At 44.4% G+C, this 12,141-nt stretch overlaps 1 protein-coding gene across 1 annotated transcript in view; it reads left to right on the top strand.

The window, feature by feature from the left end:
- The window catches only part of LOC121838043 (juvenile hormone acid O-methyltransferase-like), a 47,019-nt gene extending 35,514 nt beyond the window's left edge, over positions 1–11,505 (top strand). The window contains exon 4 of the mRNA XM_042294025.1: positions 11,339–11,505. Within this exon, the coding sequence (XP_042149959.1) occupies positions 11,339–11,505 (167 nt within the window). The remainder of the gene's footprint in view (positions 1–11,338) is intronic.
- The last annotated feature ends 636 nt before the right edge of the window (positions 11,506–12,141 follow it).

Raw genomic sequence — 12,141 nt, 5'->3', positions numbered from 1 at the left:
CTTCTCGTCCGTTTCTCCCATTCCGGCTGCTGGAGTCGTCACCGCAACGCAGCCAGCACAGTTCACGACTCGGGTAAAAAAAAAGATGGCGGTCGTTTCGGCGACCGCCTTCGCCGACCCGGTGGATTCGGCCGAGCGTTAGGCTTACGCAGCGGGAGGCGATTTGCCGTCCTTTTAGTCTGCCCCATTTGAGGGGTCCAACCAAATCATTTCGAGGACTGCTCACAATGGTAAGCGATCGTGAACGCTGTAAACTGCGCATGCCAGTAAATTCTTGCGAAAAGAGCAGACAAAATGATCTGGTTCGACGGAACACAACATGAACGATCGTTCAAGTTCACGATGACGGAGACACACCACATACCTTTACGGTAGTTCTGACGCTTTTTACTATCTCTAGCCTCGCATGCACTTTCCGAGGAAAAAGGAGCGTGACTTTCTTCCTCAGGGGAGCAAATGCGCTGACACAACCATTGGTCCCCTAGGAAAGCAATGGTGACGGGAGCAACCCTTTCGCCCCTACCGTTAGTCCCTCAAAGTTGAACCCCCAGGAGTAACTTTTGCACCCTTGCATTTAGGCCCGTGGGACTAAATGTTACACCCTTACCTTATTTTGTAGCAAATTGTGCCCTTACACACCCAGGTGGCGCTAGTCAACGTCGAATTCAAAGTTGGAAAAAATATGGTATCGCAGGGGTAGAGCAAAGTAAAAAATCTCTCTCATTGCGAAAATGAACCAGTGATGCGTAGGCGTTTTTGGCGTGGCTTCTATTTTTTTTACCTTCAAACCTGTCAGCTCATTTCCAACAATAAATGTAACAAGATACATGAGTCTAGCAGCGTATCATAATGCATCGCAAAAGCATTTCACTACTGAAACACAAATAGATTTCGCAAATGAATCTTGATACAGAAATAGAGATACTCGAAAGTGTCTCCAATACTATATAACAATACTTTCATGTCGTGATGTTGCATCGATTGTAATTCCTCATTCGTTTTACATTGCTGCAGACGCCGGTTACTTGTTTAACCATAAGCACTGTATGCCTGTCTGGAGGCTGATGCTCATGAAATTAATTGCAGCGAATAATAGCAGTTGACGAGAGCAAACATGTTTTGGCCTTCTACATTAAAATATGTTGTGCTTTATCCTTTTACCTAACGCAGCACGAGAAACTCCCTCCGGCACCATTTGACCTCTACACCACTGGTTCTCAAACGGCGGTCCGCGGACCCTTTGGTGTCCGCGAAGGCATTCTAGGGGTCCTCGAAGCCCTACCTCATCAGTCAATCCCGGCAATAAAAGTTGCCTTTTTTCAGGCCGAAAATAACCGTTTCCGCTTTTGGGCGAGTTTTCTCATGTGTATGTCAATAAGAGAGCTCTGCTTCACACTAGCGCTTAGTTATTTCCATTTATTAAATCATTATTATATTTAACCTCTACCTTTCCCTTCCTCTCACCACGAAAGGGATCCTCGATCAGCTCCCCCGATTCACGAGGGATCTGCAAAACATTGATGGTTGAGAGCCACTGCTCTACACCAATCAAGAGCTGGACGATGCTGACTTTCTTCCCCTTGTTGTGGATCGTGAGCGCTTGTTCACCGTTTTTAATGCAGAAGAGGGGCTGTGCATGTTGTCGGCAGCATATTGGCTGTTCAGCATCCAGTACGAATGCAAGGCCTCCAACACGCTGGTTGCTCTGGAGAGGCTTTTCCTTGGCTTTAGCGACACAACTCTAAGGAAAGTCGCAATCAAATTTTTAAACAAAGTTTGCAGAGAGGTGTGTGGTTGAAGAGGTGTTTTGTGAGCCGTTTTAAAAGTTTATAATGCAATTTTCTCCCCAGTGTTATCAGGTTAAATTTTTGTTTTGCTTCCAGAACAAATATTAGAAGGTTTATGGAGGCATGTTTTCTTTTCCTTTCTTTAAATGTCGGGCACTTTCTGTGATAACTTATGCTGACCTCCTGAAGGCGATGTGCTTAGAATTTAGCTGTATGACTTCCGTATTCATTGCTGTCTTCCAGAACATATTAAATTGTTCTTGTACGTGAACAAGAGTGCAAGTTCCTTCTGTGATATTTTTCATTACATGTTTGCACAGAGCATTCTTTATGTCATGGAATGTCATACATTGTATTTTTCATTTGTCTCTTAGGGTTCAATAAATTTTCAACTTAACACATTTTGATTAATGTTGTAATGAGCTTCACTTACTGAAATACTGCTGTGGTTCAGTCAAGGGCTAGACCAGCCCTCTACCCTGCTTCCAATTAGTAATCAAATGCGCAGAAGGAGACAAGTGATAAGCGAAGCGTGTTGACTGCAATCCTCTGAGACCAACAAAGCATGTTACTTCATCTGCAAACAGTAAAGCTCCACATGCCTCGTTTGTGGCAGCACATGATGCTTACAATGGTTCAGCCGTGCAGTATGATGCTTGGGGCCACTGCTTGCTCACTTACAGTTCGACAAAGGGGGGCGCCGTAGCACTTCCCGATTGCCCACGGGGTTATGATGTGGCTTGCAAGGAGCTTTTTTGTATTAGTTCTTCGTGAGTTTTGTTCAGTGTGACTCATTATTTCTTTATCACGTGCCTCGTATGTGGTGATGTGGCAATCGCTGTAAGTGAAAAAAGTGGAAGTTTATTCAGTAAACATGATAAGCTGTAAATAATAATACAAGAATATGCAATACCGTATATGATTTTTGTACAATTTACAAGCTCTTCTTATATGTGTATTGCACACATTCCTATAAACTTTTTACTGGGCCCTATACTTCATTTTACCCTTCGTCCGTGCGCGGCGGACGCTATTAGCCATTCCAGCCAATCCAGCGTCGAGGGAGCGTCACGTGACCTTTAACTCCATATAACGATAACGTCGTATGATACTCTCCCGGCGCCGGATTGGCTGGGGTGGCCCAGCATCCACTGAACCACCCAAGCGGGCGCCCATTCCATGCCAACCACCCTCTTCCAAGGGTGTTAGCAAGCACCCATTATGAAGGGTTCTTGACTGAACACCATGAGGGTGCTAGCCCTGGGACAAACTGATTTACACCCTTATGTGTGTTAAAAAATTTACTGTGCACTCAAGGCTTCTCTTTCCCATTAGTGCCAGTAAGCTTGTGTAAAGTGAAAAATATTGTAATTGAACATCGTTGTACTTTCTCTTCTCCTAAAGTTACTTTTTTTTTGTTGTACTACCGGGGGATCTTAATGGTGGGACCGCGGACTACTGGAGTGGTGGTCGCAACCAGCGTCGTAAGACGTAGCACTTAAAAAGTCCAACACATGTTGAGCAACCTTGGAGCAGCTTCGCTTGTCATTAATATGTGAAAGTTTCTGGGGATGAGCTCTCAAACATGAGCTCCCGAAATTCTTAACAGTCTTCTGAGGAACACCAAAATTTTCTGGCAGTCTGTGATAAATTGTGGAGTGTATAGACCTCTTCCGCTTACTCTCGCCCCCGGCCGCCAAGAAGGCATATCCGGTATGGGCGACGAAAAAATATTAAAACGTTTCAACTTGCAAATGGTAAAAAAATAGAGTGGAGACAAAACGAGAATAGGTGACGGTTACGCTTATCTCCTAAATACATTCTATTGGCGTGGCGACGGCAAAACAATGTTTTCGCCCATACTGGAAGTGACGATATTTCAAAATGGCGGTGCCCTTGTGAGAAAGGTCTATAACGACAGCCACTTTCGGCCAGTGAATGGCCGAAAGTATATGGCCAGTGTCTAGCAAAACGGGAATGCCCAGGGGCTTGTCAAACGTGAATGGCCCGAAGTAAATGGTCAGCCACAGGCCTAATGTAAATGGCTAGCGACTGGCCTAAAGTGAATGGCCAGCGACTGGCTTAAAGTGAATGGCAAGTCACCAGACGAGGATCAAAACCCTGCTGTTGCCGAGCACTTTGGCTAAGCTTTGGCCATCGAAAATCTAGTTGCCCATAGTACACTTGCCAGCGATGGCCCATTCGCAACGTGCTGCTTGGGTTACATTTACTAACAGCGTGGTCCCAGATCTTGTATTTTTTTCACTCGTTCACGTAAGTCGCAGTCGAACAGCAGACTCATGTTAAAAGGGGCAGCCTGCAGACGACCTCCGCGTCTTGGTCTTTTCTTGAAAAACGTCACATTGTTCGTAAACACACAGTCTCTAGAGATGTTCGAAGCATACGTATGTCTGCAGCAAACTACCTTTTAACACGCTTGACCAACACTTGACGCGTTTCGGCGGAAAATTATGTCCTCCTGCTTTCAGCGCTCATAGTGTCCTCTGTATGATGTATGCGTGTAGCGACTGCGGCTATGGATTGCTTATGCTCTACAGTGTAGCTGCATCTGAAGATATCGCTGTTTTTCAGCTGGCATCGAATATAGGGGCACGGCCTCCGAGATTTTCCCCGCGCCCTGCTCCGGCCTTTCCAAACGCTCGGCTGACCAGCAGAAAAAGTGAGCCGAGTCAGATATCTAGGTTTCCGCATGGGTTTTTCCCATTGTTAGAGAGCCAGCCGGACCAATTGCACTCACCATATCTTCGAACGACATGGTGGTAACGATGCTCGGTTACAAGAGCGACCCCAAGCTGGAAGACTTTAGAACCCGCTTTCGCGAAGACCGGAGCCCAGGAAACACCAGCACCAACTCCTGGAGCCCCACCACGGGGGTGCTGGATTCTCTGCGCCACCGGAAATTCTGGAGGCTCGTCTGCAAGCGGTGGACGCAAGGAGCCTTTACCCGGGGCTCGAGACCAGCGTGCTAGAATTTAGCAGCTCAAAGCGGCCCCGCGAAGGCCACCGTCGCGATGACCGCAACACGCGAAATGCTCATGTGATCCACCCTCTTCAACCGCAACATCAACCCCTCGCCCTCGTCCACAAACTCCATTTAAACCATCATCAGCGCGTCTTTTGAAAATTCATCTCTGCAATACCATGCCATCATCATTGTATGAGGCACCGTGGTCTTTCACGGTATGGGCGACTTGCCTTCCTGCTGCGGCTCGGCCTCTCATGAGCCGAAATAAATCCATATCACGATCACTCTTTAGTACGAATCTATGTTTTGACTCCCCTTCTTGATTTTAATTGGTTCATAGTTTTGTTTTTCACTGAAATGATTAGAAGCGCAGTTTGTTTGAAAACAAAATCGCGGGCTTTTCTTTTACACCGTGCTGTCGTCGAGAAAAATGAGCCTTCGAGTTTCGATCAGCTTCTTCCTTGCCGAATGTTTGTGCGCTGGGGCTAGAGACGAGCAACACATTTTGCACTGCTCCTAAGTTTTATAGACCAATAATAATAGTGATTAGGACCATTCGCGGCTATTTGTTTGTGTTGTTTGGTTGTGAGCGCCACGAAGCGCCCGTCAGTAACAGTTTTCACCGCGCGAATGCAATTACCCGAGGAGCGCAGCCAGCGCGCGAAAAATCTTGGAGGCCACGAGAGGGCTATTAAATAACGGCCGTAGCTGAACGCGTAGCGGCTCAGCATGTGCTGACGACGAGCTTTCATCGAGCTTTTGCAACGTATATTTCGCACGATCAAGCTAGGTATGACCTCGTTCCGAGCATGCCCGGTGTACAGTGCACTGAAAAAGTGGGTCAAATGAATATCCCTACCGCATTTTGTGTAATATGGTGTTTGTTTTTATTTCTTATAAGACACCGCCTACAGTATAATGCACATTTTTCCTTGATGCGTCCTAAGATAATAGGGATTCCACACGCTAAAGTCGAGCGGCAGTCTTCGCGTGCAACCATAGCTTATACCGTATTTACTCGAGTAATAGCCGCACTATTTATGAACAAGGCTCTTGTGTCTACATTCACACAGAATAAATTTACAACCAATCATTGTGTTGCGCATAAATAACATAGCGAATAACCAGATCGAGAACACGATTCTCTATACAAATTCAATCTCCAAAGGTGGTATCTTGGCAGGAAGACGTTATCTCTTTCCTGTAAACAGCTGGAATGATGATGCCAAAAGCGCTGATTGGAAATCTGCGTGCTCCGCGGAAAAGTAAATGCTCATGCTTTCTTCATAAACAGTGCTGCTATTACTGGAGTAAATACGGTACTCACAAAGCCTAACCGTTCGACAACGGAGCATAGAGTGCCCGGTCGCAGATTTAATCGTGAAAATATGGTAGCACTAAGCGTTTCTCCGTAAACCTGAACTGTAAGAAAAAAAAGAAACGGTGTACTCGGGTGCATCGGGCGCACATGCACCCCGTTCCTGGAATATCCACCCTCATTTACCTAGCCATTGTACTTGTACACCGACCATGAGCGTCCTCCTCCCTCTAAAAAACTTCTAGGTGTATTAGTGCACCTATACTTGGTAGATCACCACGTTAGCCACGCGCCCCGATCAGCTTGTGCTTGGATCGGATAAGGTTGGGTCTTTCAGCTTTGTGTATTGACGGCTCTTTTATATTCACTAAAATTAGGCTTGTCTCAGTAATGTTTTAGACATATGCTAGGATAACTATTTCTGCTCCATCGAAAGGCAAATGCTTCGGTTAAAATCGAAATTGAAAAGTACAATATCGAACCTCACGTATAAGAAGAAAATTAACATATTGACGGAAATATGCAGAGCGCTGGTGGCGGGCAGCGCCGTAACGCTATTCACGCTGAATCCCGGAGAAAAGCTTACCGGAGAAAAGCTCACCGGAGAAAAGCTCACCGGAGATAAGCCCTCCGGAGAAAAGCTCACCGCGAAACCGGCAGATGCGGAGAAAAGCTCACCGGCCTTTCAGCGGATGCGGAGAAAAGCTCACCGATTTTTTCTACTCTTTATATGGAGGCTGTTGGATCCTGCGTAACATATATCAATTTATTATCATTAAAATTCGTCAGCTTTGCCAAAAAAGGAAATGTCGTTTTTTGTATTATTTGCTAAGCTTCTTAAGTATATCGCTCCCAAATTAATAATAGAGGGCTAGTGTTTTCTGTGGCTTACTCTCTAGGCAACTAAAGCCTAACTGAAAACTATCAACTTGAATAACATGAAAATGCTCGAAAACTTATGTCTCCCTAAAACCTAAAACGCAAAATTGTGAATGCCGAAAATTCGAAAGTACATGCGCAACAACTCGGTGCCTGAAATTATCTTTGAAGCTTTCATTAACCTTTGAAAACAGGATAAAACAGTGAGTAGAATATCGAGGCTTCTGTCTACCACGGACATGCCCGTTTTCTAGCCGTTCGTGTTGGTGTTTCCGCACGTTTCCTTTGTGTGATAGTGCCCTTCTACGGCGAGCTACTAAAGACCTTCAGAGCTGCACACTGGCACCGCTGTTACTCGTGACCTATATAAGAAGTAGTCTTCTGTAAGATAGCGAATATGGCGAGTTGATAAACGTTATACATGATGAAAACCGCTCAAACGACGACGACGGAGTGAAGACCACAAACACGACAGGACGAAGCTGTTCTCGGAAATAAAGTTTTGTTAGTGGAATTAACAGAAAGTAAACGGCGTAGCCGACACTGATTACATCAACAAACACTTACTTATCTATTAGGCACTAAACAATATTTGGAGCTGAAACGGTTCACACATCGCTATTCATATTAGCTCGCAACGAACAAACCTCTTTATTTGACAGAGCTACCGACGGCGCACCCTCAGTTGTCAATAAATTGTCTTTTTTATCGGTGTACGATGTTCTGATATTCTTCTTCATCAATATACAGGCATCAATAATATACAAAATGCGTGATTACTAATTTCTGAGGAATTAATAAATATGCCCAATGACCTTCAAGAATATTACAAAAAAGATGACTTTTTTTTTTAATGAAGTGGCGAATGCGAATTGTTTTAAATTGCCACGTTTGACGCAGAATCTGCTAAGTTCCGTGTGGTTCCGTTTGACGGAGAAAACCCTGAAGTTCCGTGTTGTTCCGTTTGACAAAGAAAACCCTGAAGTTCCGTGTGGAGCTTTGGGGTTTTCTTTTTGTTGTGAATTGTTTGCCTATGTACCAAACATTGAAATTTATATTTCTATTTTTTTTTCAAGCAAATATATTGTTTATTGTTCAAACTCCATGTGTCCTCCTGAGCTCATGCCGTTCTTCCCCGACTTGAGCACACGCGCCAACCGCGCAGGCTGACCGGCCTCAACGAAAATAAATGTTGTCCACAGTCGTTGTAGAGGGCCGCCGGGCGCACCGTTAAGGGGGAATCGCGCCTCTAACCTCCAGGCGTGGGCGATGGGTCAAGAACTGGCGTCCGCGACAGGACCGGTCGGCCAAGTGCCCAGTTTGGGTGGACGAACTGAGCTCTTAATGTCGGGGTAGAGTAGGGTGCTACGGTTATTTTGTTTTTGGAGTGATGGTGGATTCAGAGGTTGAGAAGCTGATTGAACAGGGAAAGCAGTTTGGTTTAGAGGGAAGGAATTGTTTGCATGGGTTCAGAAGGAGAGAGCGCAACGCAGAGCGCGTTTGGCGCAAGGAGGAGCCTGTGCAACAGCTACATAGAAGGGAAGAGGAAACAAGGCTAAGATTGCTGGAAATAGAAAGTGAGAAAGAATTGCTTTTGTTGCAACGAGAGGTCAGATTGACACAAGTACAGCTCGATCAAGAGGCCATACGACCCGAGCGGGCGTAGTTGCGCCCCATAAATTGATGCCGCCGTTTAATGAGCAGAAGGATGACTTAGACGCATATTTGCTGCGGTTTGAGCGCGTTGCTGAAGGTCAGAAGAGGCCGCGAGAACAGTGGGCTACGGCTCGTCAATCCTTGCGTCGTCACATCGCGGTACGCCAAAAGGTCTCGTGGATATTCGGAAGAATTCGCCGACGCAGTGCAATTTTTGTCTGCTCGTTTTTCGTTAGACTATCTGTCTGTTGTGATCCAGAAGACGCTTACACCTGATATGGTGATTAGTTTGTCCCTAACACCACTTTATAGAGGTGTCATCTGTCGCGGTGGCCAGGGTACGCTTAAAGAGATACTGAACCGAAGTTTAGATTTCGCAAAATAAGGCCGCAGAAATGTTGAACAGGACGCTACGAATTCCAAAACGTAAGTCATACATCGATATCTCAAACGGATGGCCCTACATTTGGAAAAAGAAGGCGCGATCAAGCGAGATATTTGACGTCATTGTCCCCTGCAAAATTTGAGAAAAAGGGGAAGCGGGCTCGCCTCTCTCCTCCTCGCTTCAGTTCACCAGCGCGACGGGACATAGCGGGGAGGATAGGGAATGAGAATTCCGATGTTACTTGGCTCGTCGGCCTCGTCGGCAGTGTCAATCGCGCAGTTTCCCAAAAATACGGCCGTACTTTAAGGATATCGCTGTATGAGTTATGTTTTGATGTTTCGCAACGTACGGCCTATCCGTCCAGCCTTGTTTTGTGAGGTCGAAACTTCGGTTCAGTATCCCTTTAACCAGGTTAACAGAATGTGTGTCCTTCTTTCCGATGAAACCTTTCTTTTTAAGTTGCACACCAACACTTAGCCCGTTAAGGTGTGGTTCAGTGAAAGAGAAAATTATGCGCCATGGTTGGTTGACTATCTGCTATGTGAGAAACCGGAAACTACCGAACACGTTGTGTATTTTGCTGCGATGCAATGTATGTATATATATATATATATTTTTTTTTTTTTTGGGGGGGGGGACGTTTTTCAGCGTAAATTAAAGAAACAGCTCTTATTAGCCCAACCGGCATTCACTTATTGAATGTAACGAATAACAAAGGCGTTCCTTTTGATTTTATTGCGCTTCGTAGATTGTGGAACATATGGAGGTCGCGCATGGCAGTCCTCTATGTCAATTCCAATGCTAAAGAGGTGAGATATTACTTTGTCAATCTATGAGGCGAGTGCAAAGTGTTATTTCAAATTGTCAGTCGAAGCTCGGCTGGCTAGGACGTTCTGAACCTCTTCTATATGTTAAAAGTTTTTGATCTGCTCAACAAAAAGTGTTGTAGATTGTTTTTAAAACAATAGATCTGCTTGTCGCCGACACCGACACCGACGTCGACGTCGACGCCGACTTTCTGCAACGCAATATCCTTAAAATTATCACTTAAAAAAAGAAAGAAATTACAGCTGTATTTATAGCTATCGCACAAACCACAATATGCAGAATCGCGTTTTATCAGGAACACAGCAGACGACAGCTTCAATGTCAGCCTTCCAGACACGTGACGCCGAGTCAGCGTCACCAAGTTTACCTCTTGTGTCTATTACTTCTTTTGATTGTTGTTTTCCAGGCGTTCGCAGCTGGCGAAATCTTCTTAAAGCGTCTCGGCGTCCCCAACCCTAAATTCCCTCGATACTTCTTTTTGCACCGCAACGACAACCAATACAAATAACAAAGTACATTCCGCTTACACAAAACGGCGTCAATCAGTTCAGTCATCTGTTGCGCGCCGCCATTCGTTCCTATTATCTGCTCCGTCACGCAGTCGGCGCTTCAAAGAATGTCGCTACTTGTAAGAAGTTCTTATATAGAAACTTTACCCGACCCCTTCTGTTTTTTTTTTCTTCTTTTCTTGTTGTACTTTCTTCTTGTTTTTTTTTTTTTTTTTTTTTTGCTTCTTTTTTATTGTGAAAATGTGTCGCGTGGCAGGCGGAACTCTCAGCGCAGGTGTTTGGCATCCGGCTAACTCTCTTCCACCAAGGCATGTTTCACTTTTTAATGCTAAATTAGGGGTAGCCTCAGTGAGAACAAAATTATGCATTAATAAAGCCTGTATTTCGACACTGAGCTCGGCTGTTCTCAGGCTCACGCCATGCACAGAAAATGCCGCTACCCAGACTTTATTTTTAGGTCTCAACACATTTTCGCTGTCGTTTATTCTCGAGTTTTGCACGCGGACCCAATGATAACCGGTGCACAGCAGTCAAGGAAGTGCATTTTTAAGACGAAAGATAGTTAGAATATTTCTATCGTATCTTACGGTAAACAAATGCCGTTTTTTTCGACCAAAATATTTTTTGATGCGTCTTAGAAAACGATGCAACTTAAATCAGTGGAAATTCGTCACGAAACTTTTCTAATTCGCTTCATTGCCAAGAAAATTGAAACATGATCTCGCTTTCGCGTATTTTGTTTATCATAACACGTGTCTTTGAGCATTTATTTGCAGTTATGCATTGCAGTCCGTAGAAATATACAGGGGAAACTTATAGAAATGTGCTACTTATATGCCAACCGTTCTTATGAAAATAACCGATTACTATGTTTAGAAAGCTGCGACGTATAGACCAAAAAAAAAATATGGTATTTTGTTTCACGTGTCTACTTGTTTTAGCTAAAATCAGAAAAAAATATGTCGTTTTTTCCCGCCCCTTTCTTTACAGAAATTCAACTCGGTGCAGATCCCATTGCACCATTCCTGTGCAAAGAATCGAAGACGCTGTATGAGACTGACCTGGCGGAGATTATCCGGAAGATGTGGAGTGAAAAACCGGCCGGGGATCCATATTATCTCCAGGACATTTTCTTAGTTCAGGCAAGCAAATATTAAAATTAGCTTTAAAATGTTTTATGGGGGATGGCTTCATTCAAGCTCTGCTCAGGATAAGTGGTTCACGTTCATAGAGCATGGAAAAAGTAACATTATAAACAAGGTGTCCCATGAAGATTAAAAAAAAAAGAAGTATTGCATGGTTTATTTCACCGCAAATATGAGCTACGCACCTGCCGAACTCACATTTTCCGGCCAAATATAGTGCTGGTGGTCCGAACCAGATACCAAAGTTTCGAACTGACTCTTATTTCTTTCTAATGTTATAGGTTTTTTTTTGTTTTTTTTTTATGTTCGATGAGAAAACGACGGCCGACGGCGCTCTGGAATCGCGACAACGATCGTTTGCATCTCACAAATGTCATTGAGCTCAACTAAGTTGTCCACGGTGTTTGCACGGTACATAGGCCAAACAACCAGAGTTGAGATGCGCCTGAAGTGACCCAGTTGAAACCGAGACAAAACCAAAACTGAAGACAGATTATCCTTTTTTAAAAGTGATGCAAATGAATGATATTTACACTTTTTATTTACCATAAACGTTTAAAACAAAATATAAGAAACTAAATTTCCAATTTATGGAGCAAAAAGCGATAATCAGAACGTTTCAAACGGACTGAAGCGAGAGAGGCATAA

Source organism: Ixodes scapularis, unplaced genomic scaffold (assembly GCF_016920785.2).
Source record: "Ixodes scapularis isolate PalLabHiFi unplaced genomic scaffold, ASM1692078v2 PGA_scaffold5__190_contigs__length_132052651, whole genome shotgun sequence".
Classification (NCBI taxonomy): domain Eukaryota; kingdom Metazoa; phylum Arthropoda; class Arachnida; order Ixodida; family Ixodidae; genus Ixodes; species Ixodes scapularis.
The sequence above is the reverse complement of the archived record's forward strand: the minus strand, read 5'-3'. Positions and strand labels throughout refer to the sequence as shown.